A 20,492-nucleotide genomic window follows, 5' to 3' on the forward strand; every position below is an offset into this window, starting at 1 on the left:
ATATATATATATATATATATATATATATATATATTTGTATGAGTTCAGTTATACCATAACTTTATTTCGCATCTCGTATTTCGTCCTCTTTCAATCAATACTGAGGGCCCGAGGGCAAAAAAAAGAAAGAAATCCGCAAAGTTGAATTTTTTCCTAATAACTCTAAACTCACTCTACCAAAATGGCAAGATTAAATTTATTACCTCGTAAGTTCAACTTGCGCGTCTCTGAAGAGAACCTTTTACATAACGTGCAGTCTACTTCAATTTTCTAGATTTCACATTAAAAAAAAAAAAAAAAAAAAAATTGAAATCAATTTTTTTCCCTCGCAAGCATAAATTATAAAATCTTTTTCCACAAATTCAAAATTAAATTCATTACCTTAATGTCAAAAAAAAATATATATATATATATGGAATTCACTGCAAAAAATCATTAATAAATTCCAAGAGTAATGTCTCAAGAGAAAAATTTTTCTCTTAAGTGATTACTATACGATCATCAAAGTTAATGAAATATACATCATTTTATATGATCAAGCATCGACCAGTTTGTGATTTTAAATTAGCCGCACTGTGAAAACTGGGCTGTCAGGTTTCCACTGTGTACTCGACAGAGAGAGAGAGAGAGAGAGAGAGACTCAATAAAGTTTCAGAGTACAGTAGAAGCACACTAGGCCGGAGACACTAGGTCAGGCGATCAAGTGCCAGACAGCTTATCACTCTTGATGAAGGAGCAAATCGATTGGGAGCGTTTCATAAGTATGTAACTAAATTTTGTCGAGAAAGAAAATTGACAAGTGGTTTGTCCTCAATCATAATCTATTTGAATTAGCTGTAGTTTAAAAATTATAAATTCTAACACAATATTATTAAATCAGATAGGAGAAATGATGTACAAAAAAAAGAAACATTTGCGACTTTATGTGATTAAAAATTCTCTAAATTAAGTTTTTTTTAAGTTTCTACTTCAAAAAACACATTATAATCATTTTCATCTTGTTCATTCTACCCTTTTTGGGCGTGTCTCAAAAACCCCGCCCACTTTATAAGAACTGCCCCTTTCCGTTGCCCCGCCCTCTTTTCCGTTGATTCGCCCTTGGTTAACGTAGTATTTCCGGCCTTTATTTACCCCGCCCACTTTATAAGAACCGCCCCCCTTTACGTTGCCCCGTCTTTTATTAAACTACTCTTTCCCGCCTTCTTTATTCACTCCGCCCATTTTATAAGAACCGCCCCCCTTTTTTTGCTTTGAAATAGGCAAAGCAATTGAGGGCGTGGTTAGTCAAAGGTTGATACTAAAAAAGTGGAATCAGTAAAGGGCGTGGATAATTGAAAGCAGTCTATAAAAATAGGCGTGGTTATCGAAAAGTGATACAAAAATGGGTGGAACAATTTGGGGCGTGGTTAATCGAAGGCAGACTTTATACTAGGCGGGGCAAATAGGGGCGTATTAATCTAAGGTAGACCGGTGGAAATAGGTGAGACAATTAGGGGTGTGTTTAATCGAAGGCGGGACACTATTAGGGGCGTTGTTAATCGAAGGAAAATCTTAAAACTGGTCAGGGCAATTAGAGACGTGGTTAACCAAAGGTGGACTTTAAAAAAAGGCAAACCTTAGAAATAGGCGGGGAAATTAGAGGCGCGTATAATTAAAGGTGGGCCTTTGAAGTAGGCGGGACCATTGAGGGTGTGGTTGATTAAAGGCGAAACTTGAAAATAGGCGGGGCAATAGGAGGCGTGTTTAATTGAAGGCGGACCGTAGAAGTTGGCGGGACAATTGGAGGCGTGTTTAATTAAAGGCGGACCGTAGAAGTAGACGTGACAATTGGAGGTGTGATTAATTAAAAGCAGTTAGTAAAAATGGGCGGAATAATTCTGGGCGTGATTAGTCAAAGGCGAACCACGGAAGTAGGCGGGACAATTATGGGCGTGGTTATTTAAAGGTGGTTTCTAAAAGCGGGCGTAACAATTCAGAGCGTGGATAACCGAAGGCAAACCTCGGAAATAGGAGGGGTAATTGGAAGCGTGATTAATAAAACGTGGGGCCTAAAAATGGTCGTGACCATTCAAGACATAGTTAAGCCAGGGGCGTATCAAAAAAATTATGTTTATCAAGGGGCGGATCTTAAAAATGGGCGGTACTTATCAAAGGTGGAGCTAAAAAATGGGCATGTGAATTAAAAAATAGTTAATCGAGGGGCGGATCTTAAAAATGGGCGGTACTAATCAAAGGTGGAGTCTAAAAAATGGGCGTGGTTTAAAAATAATTAAAAATACAACAAAATATAGATAATTTTTTTTCAAAAAGTCTGTTTTAAAAAGATGGCAAAGGAGTCAAAAGATTTGAAACACCCCTGTTTTTTGTAGATCTAGAGAAAAAAATTGCAGAAAAATTCCAAAATTAGAATGCGACCTTGCTATGTGAAATGGACCATATAAATAGATGATATTTCAAACATGACTTCACAGTTTTACTTGTTGCAATGTGCATACCAGAAAAAAGATGAAAACAGAATGGAAGAAAAAGAAAAAAATTTGTATTTGTATACGTATTTGTGGGTTTACTTTTTTTTCTTAGGGGGGTCTCGTTCGTAAGTGGAAAACGTGCTTCATTCTCAACACAGGGTGCGGAAACAGAGAGCCACTATATATATATATATATATATATATATATAAGAACAAGATTCAAAAAGGAGGGGCAAAAAGAATGTCAACCTTAGGGAAAAGGGAAAGGAGGTAAAGAGGAAAGGTGGTACAGTGTTGGAATTTGGTATCATAGTAGGAGGATAAGATGTGTTTACGTGTGTGTACATCTCATATGTATGTGAGAGGAGGGGGAGAATAATATGTTGAAGCGAGAAGAAGATAGATCAAGTTAGGGGTTGGAAGAAAGAGGAGAACAAAATCTCTCTCTTTTCTTCCTCTCTCTCTCCCTTATTTTTATCTCTCTCTCTCTCTCTCTCTCTCTCTCTCTCTCTCTCTCTCTCTCTCTCTCTCTCTCTCTCTCTCTCTCTCTCTCTCTCTCTCTCTCTCTCTCTTTCTCTCTGATAGTATAAGGAGGACCTGCGCGCGAATTTCCCGCGTTCAACCCAACCTCATATTGATCCCACCCCAGTGAGAGCAGAAACGGAACGAAACACCCCCCCCTCCACCCCCGTAACGGGTTCATCGTTGTCGCGGTGAATTTTCACAGAATCGCGGCGTCCGGGTGGTCCAGCGTGTGTTTCTGAAACAAGACGACGACGACGTGCTTTTAAAAATCTTGATAAAAAAAAAAATTTTTTTTGCCTCTTTCTAGAATTCAGAAAAAAAAATTTTGAAAAAAATAATTTCGTATTAATTATTAAAAAAATTTGGTTTTTTTTGGCAACAGTTGATATCAGCTGCAATTGTGTTTGTGTTTATTTACCTGTGTTTTATTTCTCTCTGTGTGTGTGTGTCTGTGTGAATGTGATATTCTCATAGCGCAAAATTGTCTCAAGATGCCAAAGGTTTGAGTTGGTCAATAGCTTTAAAAAATTTTTTGGCTCTTGACACGTGAAGAGGAAAAAAAAAGAAGAATAAAATTAGAAGAAGAAGAAGAAAAAAGAAAGAAGATTGATTAAAAAATGTGAAAAGGAGAGAAAATATTTCCTAAATTATAACAACGAGAAGAAAAAAAATTTTTTTTTTTTTTCCCAACGAAATTTATCAGGTGCGCTTTGAGGGGAAGAAAGTTGATGGTTTTAAGCCTTGGGAATTTTTTTTTTTTTGATCAATAAAAGAAAACATATTTTTAGGATAAATATATAAGTAAATTGAATAATTGTTCCTCACGGTTTTTTCCCCTCGTTTATTATTATAAATTTCGAGAATTTTTTTGGATGAATATACACAGAAAAAAATCTTTACCTGGAACAACGATAATTTCCTCTGGAATAGTGATATTTTTCTCTAGAATAGCGAAAATTTTTGCTGTTTTAGTGAAATATATCGCTGTTCCAGGTGAAGATTTATAAATAAAAACATATTTGAAAGTAAAATTACCCTTTTTGCAAACGAAAATTTATTTGAAAGAAAAATTGTCCTTTTCATAAACTAAAAACATATCTGTAGGAAAATTTAACATTTTTTTTTTCAAAAGCAAGTGAAAAACATAGGAAAAATCAAATTTCTTTTTTTTTTAGAAAATGAAAAACTTTTTTTGAAGGGAAAATTAACTTTCTTTGGAAAATTATTTTGTCATTATAAGGTTTGCGCACACAAAAGGCATTCATTACATATATTTGTAATAATAATTCACCCACATCTTGTAATCCCACTTAGGATTACAACCCATTTTTTTTATCTTGTGTGTATGCGTGTATTTGTGTTTATATATATATATATATAATCCCAAAGTGGAGGGTTCATTACTTCCATGAGAATTCTATTTACACACACATAAACACACACACACACACACACACACACACACACACACACACACACACACACATAGAGTAGCGCCAAGGATCTTTTCTCGCACAAAGAATGAAAAGTGCCTCGCCCCAATGAGAGGCCACGTTACGCAGGAATCGTATATATATATATATGCGATGCTGCACAAACTAGTTCCTTGAAAATATTGTTAATTTAAACGCTCTTCTCTTCTGTTTTACAATCACCTTGATAATTTTAAATACTTCCGCAAAATGTTACTGACCATACTCTTCATTTTCTTCTTCTTTTTTTTTACAAAATAGTATACAATTTACGTTTTGAAAATGATTTTGAGCTTTTTTTTTTTTGGTTTATTATCCTCTTCTTCCTAACACGATATAATTTATAATAATTATACATTTGAACACTGTACGTTTTTGATTTTTGTAAATATTTTCAATACGAAAGATTTTATGATTCAATTTTGATCAACAAGTTTTCAAAAGAGTTTGACCTCCAAACGTTTTTTTTTTTTTTGTATAAACTCTGTGAGCTAAAACAAAATTGAACTGGTTAACGATTCGGGAATTAGTAATTATGAATTATTTTTGAAATTTTGTTTATTCCCTGTGTTAGGTCTAACAAGTTCCGGTTTCCTCTAAATTTTCATTTATATAATATTTTTCCTAATTATTTATTATATGATTTTTTAAAATAATTTTTCAAACAGTTTTAAAAAAAATTTTCAATAATTTTTAAATATTTAAACACTTATAATAATAAATAATACCTTTTTAGCTCCCGCTTACTGTATACCACGCCTATTACTATGATCCGCCCTCTATAAACCACGCCTTATAGGTCCCACCTCTAATATATCACGCCTATAGTAGTACCGCCTTTTTAGGCTCCGCCCACTAAAAATCACGCCTTTTAGTTGCCGCCTGAAATAGTCCCGCCTCTTTTAGGCTATATTCCACGCCTACTATAGTCTCGCCTCATTTAAGGTTCCGCCCGCTATAAACCACGCCTCTTAGGACTCGCCTACTGTATGTCACGCCTGCCATAGAATCGCTTTTTTAGGCTCCGTCCACTAATAACCACGCCTTATTATGTTCCGCTTGCTATAGTCATTCCTCTTTTTAAACTCCGCCCTCTAATAACCACGCCTTTTTAGGTCCCGCCTACTGTATGTCACGCCTGTAATTGTTCTGCTTCTTTTTAGACTCCGCCCTCTATTAGTCCCGCCTACTGTAAGCCAGGCCTACAATAGTCTCTCTTCTTTTAAGTTCCTCCCTCTATAAACCACGCCTCTTAGGGTACGCCTATTACATGTCACGCCTTAAATAACTCTGCCCTCTTTAAACCACGCCTATTTTTCTCGTCTACTATATTATATTCCTACAATAGTCCCGCCTATTTTTAGGCTCCACCTTCTAAAAGCCACGCCCTGTAGGCACTGACTATTATATACCACGCCTACTATGGTCCCGCCTATTTTTAGACTACGCTCTCTATAAACCACGCCTATTTTAGGTCCCGCCTACTGTTGTTTATGCCTGCGTTATTTCTACCAGGTTTTTAGCTCCGCCTTCGAAAAACTAAGCTATTTTAGGTTTTTGCTGTTTATATATTTGGCTTTTAATTGTCACGCCTTTTTTTACAAACCGTCCTCTAATTTCAGTAAATTGAATAATTTTTAAATAAGAATTTTTAATGAATTAATTCTTATTGAATATTCTATCATTATTTAAATGAATGCAATATTTTTTTATTGTCAAAAATTTTTTCATTGCATATTGAGAAAAAAATAATTATTTTCGAAACTAGATGAGAGAAATTTTTTTTGAAATATTGGCAAACATTCAATGCCCGGAGCATGTTTATATATATATATGAGAGACAAAGGACGTTATCTCTTAAGGTGCATCGACACCTTCTTGGTTTTAAACGTCAACAAGGAATCCCTCTTCGCCCCAGTGTTGGATGGTTGAATTCTCAGAATTCCGTCTCCGGATTCTGTAGCGCTGTCAGGCAATGATTTTAATTTCAAACAAGATCTCTCTCAAGTCCTTTTCTTGAAATCGCTCAACAACAACAACAACAACAACAACGTATATGTACATACGTTTATATATCAATTTCTAGGTAGTGTGGGAGATTTATTTTTATATATCTAAAACTCAAAGGAATAAAAAATAAAATAATAAAAATGTATAAAAAATATTACCGATCAAAATTTTTAATACCAGACATGATTTTTTACTCTTTATAATAATTTTTATAATTTTTTTTTTGTAAATTTAGATTTTATTTTCTCACAAGAAAAAAAAAGGATAATAAATGCCAAAGAGTTAAATATTTATCTTCTTTTTGAATTTCTCGAGATGGAAAGTTAGGAGAGCAAGTCATTCGTAAATCCTGATTTCTGATTCGCAAGTAAGAGTAATGCTTTTCTAAATTAGTGGGTATCTCTCTCTCTCTCTCTCTCTCTCTCTCTCTCTCTCTCTCTCTCTCTCTCTCTCTCTCTCTCTCTCTCTCTCTCTCTCTCTCTCTCTCTCTCTCTCTCTCTCTCTCTCTCTCTCTCTCTCTCTCTCTCTCTCTCTCTCTCTCTCTCTCTCTCTCTCTCTTTTCTCTCTCTTGAGAGGAGAGAGAGAAAAGTTTCACTCTCGCGAGATATACGCAATTTACAATTATTATTTTTTTTTATTTTCCTCTTCTTAGAAAGAAGAGTTTTATATTAAAACAAGAACGTAATTAAATTTTTTTTTCCTTCTCAATATCTTATACATCTAATAATAATTAGTCATTTTTGCAATTAATCATCTATTTTAATTTTAAATTCCAAAAATTTAGAAGTTGAAGTTTTAATATTATTTTATTTTTATTATATCTATTATTAATTCTATATAATTTTATTATATATAATAAAAATAAAATTATATATATATATATATATATATACAGATATATAAATAAAACATTCATCAATTGGCACGTATAAATTGTGAAAGTGTCGCTACAATCGAGCACCGGAAACATATCTTTAACAAGATGAAAATTGCGTTACAATGGTCCTGGACGCGTGTAACTTGTGTCCAGAATGGCCTCGGTTAAATGGAGTGTTGCAATGATAAAAATCACCAGACTCAAGTCACGCAAAGACGTATTTCTTTCCGCGCTCATAATACTCGCAATTGCTCTCTTTAAACACACAATTATCCCCTCCGACTTCCCCTATCAAAAAAAAAAAAATAAAAACACAAAAAACCTTCCAGATAATTACACTATACTTCTCCCACCCCTTAAAAAAAACCTTCAAACACTTTTTAATCATCCACAAAATTTCTCGAAATTCAAAAAAAACAAAAAAAAACCCTGAGACTTAAAACCATCACTAACAAAAGAAAAATAAAAAAAAATAAAATGTTTTTTTTTTATTTTAAAATTAAAATAATCAATAATATACAGCCTAACAAGAAAGGAAGACAAAGAGAAAAAAAAATTTGTTTCAACCAACAAGACTTAAAACATGGATGCATTGGAGTTGCAAGCAGCCCTCGTGAAATTGGATCCAGCAACGACCGTGACCCCCATTGGATCAAGTGTAAAATTAATGGTACCCCATCCTAGAATTGCATTTACACGTGATATTGATGAAAGTGATCTCTCAACAATTTCACAAAATCAAATCACTACTAATACAACCAATATCATCGCCACTACTACCACCAGCAGCAGCAGCAACAACGTTAGCAGCATTTGCAATGAAAGAAAATCAACTATAGATACAATGAATTTGCGAAAATTAACAAATCAAAATCATCAAAATTCACAGAATCCGCAAATCACCAAGTGCAACGTGATTGAGGTCAGGTGACGCCAAGCATCGATCGGAGTAAATATGCTGTACCACACATACCCACCGCACAGGGGCGGCAAACATCATGGCAAGCATCACACCAAAGAAAAACGTCACCATCATCATCATACAATTCATCATCAACATCATAAAACGCATGTGGTGAGTATAGGAAGGACGATTAAAAAAAACACCCAACCCAATTTATGCTATTCTTTCTTTAATTTATTAAACAAAAATTCGCTCCGCCCATTGAAAACTACGCCCTTAATTGCTCCGCCCCTTTTTTCTACAGATTTTTCAAGAAACCACACCCCTATGTTATGTTAAAACCACGCCTTTTTAGGTCCCGCCTCTTTTTAGGCTCCGCCTTCTATAAACCACGCCTTTCAGGCCCCGCCTCTTTTTAGACTCCGCTCTTTTATAAGACACACCTTTTAGGTCCCGCTTACTATATAACACGCCTACAATAGTGTCGCCTTTTCAAGTTCCGCCCACTAATAACCGCGTATTCTTAGGTCCCGCCTGCAGTAGTTCCGCCTCTTTTCAGGCTTCGCTTTTTATAAGTCACGCCTTTTAATGTCCCGCCTATTATGTCACGCCTCTTTTAAGGCTCCGCCCAGTAAAAACCACGCCTCTTAAGGCTCGCCTACAATAGTACCGCCTTTTCAGGCTCCGCCCATTAATAACCTCGCCTTTTTGAGATCCCGCCTGCAGTAGTTCCGCCTCTTTTTAGGCTCCTCCCTCTATAATATACGCCTTTTAGTTCCCTTCCATTTTATGCTACGCCTATTATAGTCTCGCCTTAGAGTACCGCCTTTTCTAGGTTCCACTCTTTATAAGCTAAGCCTCATGGTACCCGCCTACTATAGTCTCGCCTCTTTTAGACTCCGCCATGTAATTGCGCCTCTTAGGGCCCTCCTACTGTATGTCACGTCTACAATAGTGCTGCCTTTTTAGGTTCCACCCTCTATAAGCCACGCCTCTTAGTACCCGCTCATTGTATACCACGCCTAGTATAGTCCCGCCTTTTTAGGCTCTACCCTATTAAACCACACTTCTTAGGGCTTGTCTACAATATGTCACGCCTAATATATTGCCGCCTTTTTTAGGATCCGCCCTCTATGAGCCACGCCTTTTGGTACCCGCGTATTTTATGCCACGCCTACAACAATTTTGGCTCTTTTTAGGCTCCGCCCTCTAAAACCACGCCTCTTAGGGCTCGCCTACAATAGTCTGTGTTTAAGCTCCGCCCTATATAAACCACGCCTATTTTTAAGATCCTCCATGATTTTGTGGTAGTATTATGTACTAAAAATTTTCAATATGACTATCAAATAAAAAGAAGCTAGTTAAATATAATGAAACAAATTACAAAAGCTGAAGTATATAAATTATACTAAATAACACATTAGAGAAGTTTATAACAACATTTTCAAATTGGAGTTTGCTATTAGCGATGATAATTAAAATCCATTAACAAGTTTTAGATGCATTAAATTTTGAAGTTTTGGAATTTGAAATATTTGCTCGCTATACACATACACACACATACACAGGTATATATGTATACCGAGACGGTTTATAATTCTCCATGTCTATTTATCTCGTTAAATCTTGTCTTTTTTACGTTGGAAATATATATAGTACTATACGTAAAACTTGGTAAGAACGTGACGCGAGGGAAATGCTGGCATTAAAGCCTCGTTGACACGATGACAGTTTTATACTTAGGAGTCACATCTCTCATGAAAGTGTTGCCTGAGGACACCAAGTGTATAAAAGAGAAAAGTGTATATGTGTATGTTTGATACAGAGAGAAAAAAAAAGAAAAAGCGAAAACCCAACTGCCGTTTGTCGACTCCTTTTGATCATTAAATTCCTATTTTTCCACTTTTATATATATATATATATATATATATATAAGAAAAAAGAAAATAATAATGATAATAAACTAATTTTTCATTCGATACAATCAGTCACACCATTGGGGACAAAGGTATCTTAAAAAGGATATTGAGACACAATGCCACCAAGCGTTTGGCTGGTTTTATATTTTTTCAATGTCATTTTCACGATCAACATGATTCATCGTTTATTATAAAATTGCTTTTGTTTTTTTTTATTACTCACTTTTTTGCAAAAAATTTTCAATTTTAATTTAAGAAAAAATTTTATTTTCTAATATTAGTATTGTTTCGAAAAAAAAAATTTTCAGAAATGTTTTTAATTTTTTTTCTAAAAAAAAAAAAATGTTCCAAAAAATCCTCTTTGAGAAAAAAAGGAATTTTTTGATTTTTTTTTTCAAACAATAACTAACCTAACAATACATTTGTTTGTTGTGTTAGCACGATATCCGTAAAAATTGCGAATTTCATTTGCCCTCACCTCCTCCCCTCAACCACGCTCTTTTTTTTTTTTTTACTTTTCGCGGTAATCATTATAATTAACCATAAACTCTTACAAAATCACGGTAACAATCATCATCCTTAAAAAAAAAAAAAAAATGCGGCAAAAACAAAAAAAAAAGCGTTGAAAATTGCTGTGCATTGAGAAAGAAGTATCTTGCCTCAGGTGATTTTAATCTCATTTGGAACGCCAGTTCTTATTGCTTCTTGCAATTTGAAATTAGTTATCATATTTCTCTTCCCAACAAACATTTTATAATAGACTTCCCGCGAGTTAAATAAGACTTTAAAAAGATATATATGAAGAAATTTTTTTTTCTTTAACCACCTGACTGTTTGTTTTTTCGGTACTCAATCATTTCTTCATCAAGTATAAAGAAAATGTGTATACATACATGTTCATTAATGACAAGTGGTATATATATCAATTACATTTTTCTATTTCTATATTTCAAATTTTTTTCGCTCATTTTCTCAGTAACATGACATATTTATTTGCTATATTCATTTATAATTTGAATTTATAAATACATTGCCAATATTTTTGTGAATAATTCTCATATTCTTAAAAATGGGCGGAACAATTAAGGGCGTGGTTAATCGAAGGCGGATCTTAAAAATGGGCGTAGCAATTAAGGGCGTGGTTACTTAAAGTGGTATCCTTAAACTGGGCGTGACAATTAGGGGCGCGGTTAATCGAAGGTGAAACTTGAAACTGGGCAGGGCAATTAGAGGCGTTATTAACCGTGGGTTGCCTTTGAAAATAGGCGGTACTATTAGGGGCGTTGTTATCCGAGGGTAAACTTTGGAAATAGGTGGGGAAAATAGGGGCATGGTTAACCCAAGGCAGAACTTGAAAATGGGCGGTACTATTAGGGGCGTGATTGCCAGAGGGCGGAACTTGGAAATGGGAGGTTATTATGGGCGTGGTTAACAGAGGTCGAACTTTTATAATAGGCGGGGCAAATAGGGGCGTGGTTAACCTAAGATTGACCGTTGAAAATAGATGAGACAATTAGGGGCGTGGTTAATTGAAGGCGAACTTTAAAATAGGCGGGACTATTAGGGGCGTGGTTAATCGAAGGCGAATCTTAAAACTGGGTAAGGCAATTAGAGTTGTTGTTAACCAAGGGCGGACTTTGGAAATAGGCGGAACTATTAGGGGCGTGGTTAACCAAGGGTGGATTTTGGAAATGAGTGGGACAATTAGGGGAGTGGTTTTATTTAAAGGCGGGTATTAAAATATAAGTAATGCAATTAAAGCCGTGGTTAATCGAAGGGGAATCTTAAAACTGGGCGTGTCAATTAGGGGAGTGGTTTAAAGAAGGCGAATCCTAAAACTAGGCGGAACAATTATGGGCGTGGTTAACAGAAGGTCAATCTTAAAAATGGGCGGGGAAAGTAGGGGCGTGTATAAGTGAAGGTGGACTTTTAAAATAAGCGGTACTATTTGGGGGCGTGATTAATCAAAAGCGGATCTAGGAAATGGGCGGGATAATTCGAGGCGTGGTTAATAAAAGGCGTGTTCTAAAATCTGTCTAAAAACGGGGAGTGGTCACCAAGGGGGAGGGATTAGAAAAATGTAAATATATTGAAAATTGTTAATAATGAAATGGAAGTGTAAAAAAGTGCAGTTATTTAAAAAAGAAAAATGTGCTTCTAGAACAATTATAAATTCATTTTTCTTTTTTTTTGCATGTAACTCACGTAATATGAAAACTGTAAATTTTATGAATGTCATTTTAAAAAAAATAAATTGTTTGAATTTTAATATTTGTTGTGAATCTCTAATGAGAATACAATTGCGTTCAAATTATTATTATTATTATTATTTATCATGTTCTCTAATAAAATTTTCAGAATACAATTCGCATTTTCATGAAAGTAACACTAATTAAATTGTGAATGTCAATCAAAATGGCGCCGTGGGCGAAAATTCGAAAATCGATGATAAAATATAATTGCATCTAGATTCATGTTGAAAATACAAATACAGGGTGATATATTGAGAGGTGGATGCTGGAGGAAGGCAACGACCGAGTTATACAGTTGTGATCGATCCGGTCACCTCGTGCTTGTATTGTATATATATATATATATATATATATATATGTGTGTGTTAGCGATATATACCTATGCAATCAACTCTACGTCGTTTGTCTCTCTGAAATACACGTTTTAGTTCTACATTCATTTCTCTCAGTCAATACACGTGCACCACAGGCTTTTTCATCGAATTTTATGCGCACATTTTGTGTGTATATATAAATGTATGTGTGAGTGCTTTTTTTTTGCCTGGGAAATGTTATAACTTTATCGTCATAATTTTTTTTTTTTTTTTTAATTATACAATTAATGTTTTAATTTTTTAAAAAAATATCTAATAAAAGCAGTTTTTAAATTGTCAAAAATTTAATTAAAAATTTTTTTTTTTTATTCTACTTTTTAAAGATGATGAATATAATAAAATTAAAAAAAAAAAAAAAAAAAATTAATATGTAAATTTTTTTTAATTTTGATGTTAATTTTTGCTTTCTTTTTTTTTTGTTTTAGGTAAGTGACTGACCAGCTGTTTTGCTATTAGTGTGGTAAGAGTTTGAAATTATTTTTTTTTCTCCTCTCTTTCATCCTCTTTTCGAGTCATTTTTTTCTATCGGCTTTTATCAACAAAATTTTAAAGTCTCTTCCTCTCTCTCTCTTTCCCTCTCACTTATAGTGACCTAGTGACCTGAAAATGCAACATTGGCAGAAACAGTGAAATTGAAATGTGTACCTCACGTTGCTCGAAATTATTATCGTCGTTCTAATATGGAGAAAGGGGAATTATTGCCTATATATATCGTACAAATTAATATTATCGATAAAATATTTTTCATTTTTTTTTTTAATTGTTTTTAATTTTATAAATAACAAAATTTAATTTTTTAGAATTATTATTATTTTTATTATTATTATTATTTTTATTATTATTTTTATTATTATTTTTATTATTATTTTTATTATTATTTTTATTATTATTTTTATTATTATTTTTATTATTATTTTTATTATTATTATTATTATTATTATTATTATTCTGAGTTTTAGGTCTTAAATTTTAGGGGGGAAAAATTGTAAAATAATTAACAAAAAAAAATTAATTAAAAAAATTTTATTTTGTTGATAAAATTCAATAGAAACAAATTATTATTGATATTATTTGTTTCGTTTTCGTTTTACGTCAATTTTATGATAAACAGGTGTTTCCAGTGGAATGGTCAGTTTTCAGCTTCTTAATTTAACATACGTAGTTTACGCACGTTGCTTTTCAGGATGTTCGTGATCATACTCCCCCCTCTCTGTTCTTTTTTTTGCTCTCTCTCTCTCTCTCTCTCTTGAATTTTGCAGCTACTCGTAAGGTCTCTCTCTCTCTCTTTTCTCCTTTAGATACAAAAACACGTTTAAGACGATGCAGTATTTATTGCGTCTGCCTGACATCCTCGACACGAGAAAATAGTCTTTTCAAAAGCCTCGAAGCTATTAAAGATTGTTATTTGGCCGCAACACCACTGAAATAGTTTACGATATCGTTAGTTATTAATCATTCTTCTATAATTTTAGATATTTCCAAAAAAAAATTTTTTTTTTTTTTACTAATTTAATTTCTTTTTTTCTTATTTTTCTACTACTTCAATCCTTGGTCTCTATTTCCTTTTTATTTTTCTCTAACCCACTTTCTTGCCTATCTTCTTTATTGACCTTCTCCTTTTTTTTCTTTTTCCTTCTTTTATACTTATTTACTCACCCTTTTATGTCCTCTCATCCTTTTTTAATACTGTCACTTCTTTTCTCCACAAGATGAAAAAAGGCGGATCTTAAAAGTAGGCGGCAAAAATTGAGGACGTGGTCAATTTAATCCGGATCCTAAAAGTAGGCGGGAAAATTAAAGGCATGGCATTAAAATAGACGAAACAAAACAGGGCGTGGTGAATTGAATGCAAATCTTTCAAATAGGCGGGGCAATTAGGGGCGTGGGTAATCAATGACTGGTGTTGGAAATGGGTGCGACATTTAGGGGCGTGGTTAACCGAGGGCGGATTTTAAAAATAGGAGGAACTATTAGGGGCGTGGTTAAATAAAGTCAAACTTTAGAAATAGGCGGGACTGTTAGGAGTATGGTTAACCGAAGGCGAATCTTGGAAATGGGCAAGGAAGTTATGAGCGTTGTTAATCAAAAGCGGATCTTGGAAATGGGTGTAACATTTAGGGGTGTGGTTGACCGAGGGCGGACTTTAAAAATAGGAGGGACTATTAGGGGCGTGGTTAACTAAAGTCGAACTTTAGAAATAGGCGGGACTGTTAGGAGCGTGGTTAACCGAAGGCGAATCTTGGAAATGGGCGGGGAAATTATGAGCGTTGTTAATTAAAGGCGGATCTTGAAAAGAGGCGTGGGTAACCTAGGGCGGACTGTAAAAATAGGAGGGACTATTGGAGGCGTGGTTAATTGAAGACAAATCTTAAAATTACGCGTATTAATTTTTTTCTGTTTTTCTTCAATTTCTTTCGCTTTAATAATTATATATATATGTGAAAATTTGAAAAAAAAGAATATGGTGAAGAAATTTTTATTTTTTATGAATGAAATTATCATAATGAAAATAAATGTAATTTTTCATTAAGAAATGAATATATACATATATATATATTTGTTAAGGTGATAAAATTAGCTAAAATGTAGTCTTTAATTGTTTTTGGCAATTTGTGACACCTGGTGCGTCACAGGCCAATGTGCCCGAGTTGGCCAAGTATCAATTTGACACTCGTCTTGATTCTATTTTTATAATAGCATCGCTCAATTTAGCAACGATTACAGAATTAAAAAAGAAAAAAAGTTATGTCACAAGATTATATATCTATATATACAAAAGATATGTGACACACACGTTGTGTCTCTCTAATTAAAATCCTCTCTCTATATATGCATATACGTACGGTATAATGACAAACAAAATGCATCTAAGAATAAATTTTTCCAAAAAAAAAAAAATTTTTTTTTTTTTTGCAATCCAAAAATAGTACATTATATTTCTTCAATAAATATCAAAACCCGTATCATTGTATCGTATATATGAGTGTATGTACGTATATAAAGGACAGAGAATTGAAATTTTTCGTCTTTAAACTACCCACGCGTAAATGTGTAAGTGACATTTCAGGGACGTTTCGAATGGTGTGTCGTCCTATAATGACCTTAAGCTAACCCTGAAGTAATTCAAAAGCGGTTTTTCAAAAAGAAAAAAAAAATTTGCAAAATTCAAGTTATTATCGACTTTAAATTGATAATAATACTGAGGTTGCAAATATTCAATTCAAGAAATTTTTTTTTTTTCAAAGTCAACACACAAAAGATTCTAAAAGTATAAAATTGGAAATAAATTTTTCATTCACAAAAAACGATAACGAAATTATTTATATTATTTGGAAAAGGGTAAGGGTAAAAAATAGAAGACGAGTAACCAAAATAAAGAAAATGATACAAGAATTTCAAAACTATTCTTCTTATACAGAAGAACGACAGACAAGAGAATACAATAAAAAAAAGAAAAATGTCAACAAAAAAAAATTGAGAACAGACAGTATACAAAAGAAGAAAATCAATAAAGAGGACAAGAGGAAAAAGAATGAAAAAAAAATGATGAAAAGAAAAGAAAAATGGTAGAAAAAATTTGCTACACAACTAATAAAGGAAGGATTAAAAAAAATTATATAAAAAAAACTGTCAAAATAGTGTTTACTTAAAGGAGGATCTTAAAAAAAATCGGTTAGCCAATTTAGGGCGTTTCTAATGAAAGGCGTGATAATTTAGAACGTAGTTAATTCAAAACAGGTTTTAAAAATAGTCGGCTTCTAAAATTGGGCGGAATAATTAAAGGCGGATCTTAAACATGGGAGGAGCAATTAGGGGCGTGGTTAATCTAAGGCGGATCTTGGAAATGGGCGGAACAATTAGGGGCGTGGTTAATTAAAACGGGTCTTAAAATAAGTAAGGCATTAAAAGGCGTGGGCAATTGAAAGCAAATCCTAATAATGGGCGTGGCAATTAGGGGAGTGGTTAATCGAAGGCAATCCTAAAACTAAGCAAAGCAATTAGGGCCGTGATTAATCAAAAGGAGGATCGTAGAAATAGGCGGGGCAATTAGGGGCGTGTCTAAAAGGCTGATCTTAATAGTGGGTCTTACAAATTAGGGCGTGGTTTATATAGGGTAGATCTAGAGGTAGGCGGAGAAATTATGGACGTGTTTAAACAAAGGCGATTCCTAATAGAAGGCGGGTCAATTATGGGTGTGTCTAATTAAAGGCGGTTCTTAACAGTGGGCGTGTTTGAACAAAGGCGGTTCCTAATAGTGGTCGTGTCTAATCAAATGCGGTTCTTAACTGTGGGCGTGGCAATTATGGGCGTGATTGAACAGAGGTGGATCTTAATAGTAGGCGGGAAAATTATAGGCGTGTCTAACCAAAGGAGGTTATTTAATATTGGGCATGGCAATTATGGGCGTGTTTAAACAGGAGCGGATCCTAATAGTAGGCGGGACAATTATGGGCGTGTCTAACCAAAGGAGGTTTTTAATAATTATGGGCGCGGCAATTATGTTTAATCAAAGGCGGATCTAAAAAATGGGCGGGAAAATTAAATTTTACAATAGAAAAGGAATAGATGAAGGAGGAGGAAAATAAATTTTATAATTAAAAAAAAAGAAGTGATAGAAATATAGAGGTAAATAAATATGAAAATTAAAAAAAATTAGTGAAAGGGAAAAATGAGAGCAATGATGCTGGGGAATTAAAAGGATAAATATATGATGAAAAAAAGAGAACTGAAAGGATCGGGTGTTATGAGAGAGAGATGCATGATTCTGGAATAATCTTGTAAAATGACCAACTTGTGGTTTAACGTTACTGTAAAGCAAGTTTATCATTACAAGATTTAATATCATCTACTACTGACCACCTCAGCAAGTCAACTTGATAATCGATTATACCACTCAATTGGATTTTCAGGTGCACTTACAAGAGCTACTTTACCGGCAATATTGTTTAAACGTTCTCTCCCTCTCTCTCTCTCTCCCTAATTAATTTATTTTATATTTTCAATTTAATTTAAATAAATTTAATTAAATCGATGCGTATAAAAAAAATTTCAATTCTGTTAGGAATAAAATAAAGAAATAAATTTAAAATAACATGGAAAAAAGGGATTTACTTGAAACAGCGAAAGATTTCACTAAAATAGCGAAATATATAACTGAAACAAGTAAAAAATTTTGCTTGCTTTTGCGAAACGTTTCGCTATTCCAGGTAAATTTTTTTTTCGTATAAATTTAAAAATATAATTTATCTAATTTTCGATTGAAATAATTTGTTGTAAAATTTTAATATTTAAAATTTGAAAAAAAATCTTGAAAAAAAAATGAAAAAATTTTATTTTATAATTAAATAATTGTAGAAAAAAAATTTTATTTTAACGAAGTTCATTGGCATTTGGACAATGGAAAAAAAAGAAAAGAATTCCAAAATGCGGAACAATAAAAACATGACCGTGGATTCAAACTATTTATTTACTATATAGTTGATGGAAGTCTCGAGCTTATATATATATATATATATAAATGAGTGAATATTTTTGTCCACGTGTGTCACACGGAAAATTCAAACACAGAAATACTTTTGTCAAAGAAGAAACATATATATAAATACACATATGCACTTACGAATTCGCGCACCGCGAAACCAAGACTGTGTATGAGAAAGTTCGAGCTTATATTAGCGCACACGCATCGCAATCAGTGACTGTCCAACCATCCTTGCTGTCGGACCTTCTCACAAAAAGGTGGTTTTTTTTCTTTTTTTTTTTTTTGATTCACTGTCAAGCCGCGGGTGTGTTATAAAATAGAAAAATTATTTTTAAGTACAGTGAATTTTTTTCTTTTGTTTCGCATTTTCCGTGTTTCACTGCGGATAGGCAATCAATATTTGTAATATTTAATTAAATTTTTTTCACATTATCAACGTGAGAAATGGGTAAATATTTCTTTTAAAACACCATTTTACCCCTATCCAATATGATCTATTTCTTGTTGTGGGTCACAAAAATTATTTTTTTTTTTTTTTATAAATAGGAAAAAAATTTATTTTATTTTATTTTTTTTTTTGAGTTTTATAAGTGGAAAATTGGTGAAAATTTTTTAAATTGGGGCCTAAGCAGAATTTCTATCCAGTGCCTGATTGGGCCCCGATGAGGATTTTTAAGATTATGTGGTGGAAATTTTTTTTTTTTTTTGTACATCAGCTTAATGTTTGTAAAATAGTTATTTTCTTACAAGAAATTAATTACTGATTTTTTTTTTTGCTATTCGTACATGGGCCAGGTTAGAGCCTAGATAGCGCCAGTTTTCGATTTTTAGTTTCTATTACCATACTGAAAAGAAATTTTCATTGTCAATTAATATTCCCGATGTTTTTTGAAAGAGATATGAAAATAGTGCCAAATCGGGGCCTAATGGGGGCCAGAATAGAATTCTTATCCAGCGCCTCATTAGCGCCAGTTTATTCGGTATTTCGATTAATTTTTCATTTTAAAAATTTAATAATAATATTAAATAAATAATAATCGTGAGAAAAATAATAATAATAATAATAATAATAATAATAGTAATAATAATAATAAAAAGAGAAAATCCTTTTTTGAAATTAAAAAAAAAAAATTTTTTCTAAATATTGGATTTTTTTTTTGAAATATGTAAAATAAAGTAATTATATTATGTTTGATGATCCGTCTCAATGAATTTCTATTTTTTTTTTTTTGTCACTTCCGGCAGTGACGACAGGATGAAATTATTGTCCGTGCCTGGCCCCCCTTCCCTTAGGCCATAGTGTCAAATTACCACTAAAGTGGCAAAAAGGGTCTTTTTACCCCCCAAAACATATGTGAAGCTCCACTCCATTTACCGTGAAACCGTGAGAATATAATCGGAAATATAATCATGTTGTGCTCACTTTCAAAAAAAAAAAAAAGAAAGAAAACACTAAACACACTTTTAACACATTCTTTTTTTTATAGTTTTCTAAAAATGAAACTCAATTTATTTTTTTTCTTGAAATCGAAATTTTTTTTCACAAAAATTGTCGTCAATTTTTTTTTTTTTTGTAAATTATATTTTTAAATAAAAAAATTATATTTCAAAAAAAAAACCTTAAAACCTGTTTTTTGAAAAAAAAATAATTTTTTAATTATTAAAATTTTTTAAAAATATTTTGAGGGTCAAATAATTAATTTTTTTTTCCCGGAAGGGAACAAGTTGAATGAAACACGATTTTGCCAATTGTTTCGTACAAAAATGATTCGCCTTGAATGTATTTTTTCTCAATACCTGTTTTTAATCTCCCAAGACGGTGGCAAATTAATGATACCTCAATGTCGTTGAGACAACTTTTATATTCCATTTCAAAGATAAAAAAAAAAGTTACGCTTTTTTTGTAATTTAAATCGAGAAGGCAAAATTTTGGAAGCAATTTTCTAGTTTCTTTGTTAAATACTTTGAAAATTTGAAAAAAAAATTCTCAATTGTCCTTTTCTGAGGTAGTTTTTTGTTTGCCTAACCAGAGCCCTGTTTGAGCCAGTTTAGACATTTCTAGCTAGAGGTTTTTTGAAGCTTTTCTAATTTTCCTAGACAGAGCCCTGATGACACCCTGATGGTGCCTAGACAGATTCTATATTAAAATAGAACTATCAAGGTTGCCTAGATAGAGCCTAGATAGAACCTGTCAAAATTTTCTAGATAA

At 32.9% G+C, this 20,492-nt stretch overlaps 2 protein-coding genes and 1 long non-coding RNA gene across 4 annotated transcripts in view; 2 read left to right on the forward strand and 1 right to left on the reverse strand.

Annotated features, from left to right (window-relative positions):
* LOC127291562 (dual specificity tyrosine-phosphorylation-regulated kinase 2-like) overlaps positions 1-20,492 on the forward strand; it is a 216,073-nt gene that overhangs the window by 97,777 nt on the left and 97,804 nt on the right. The window lies entirely within an intron of this gene.
* LOC127291577 (uncharacterized) lies at positions 3,191-8,421 on the forward strand. Its single transcript, XM_051320773.1, has 2 exons — positions 3,191-3,696; positions 7,875-8,421. Exon 2 carries the CDS (start codon positions 7,936-7,938, stop codon positions 8,281-8,283), a length of 348 nt encoding a protein of 115 aa, XP_051176730.1. The 5' UTR covers positions 3,191-3,696; positions 7,875-7,935; the 3' UTR covers positions 8,284-8,421.
* Positions 13,840-18,725, reverse strand: LOC127291578 (uncharacterized). The gene is made up of 3 exons (XR_007844614.1): positions 18,422-18,725; positions 14,458-14,576; positions 13,840-14,221 (listed from the first exon to the last, which is right to left on the reverse strand). It is a non-coding gene; the product is annotated as an uncharacterized LOC127291578 (long non-coding RNA).

Source organism: Leptopilina boulardi, unplaced genomic scaffold, assembly GCF_019393585.1.
Source record: "Leptopilina boulardi isolate dan_hultmark-lab unplaced genomic scaffold, ZJU_Lbou_2.1 LbouV2_144, whole genome shotgun sequence".
Lineage (NCBI taxonomy): Eukaryota > Metazoa > Arthropoda > Insecta > Hymenoptera > Figitidae > Leptopilina > Leptopilina boulardi.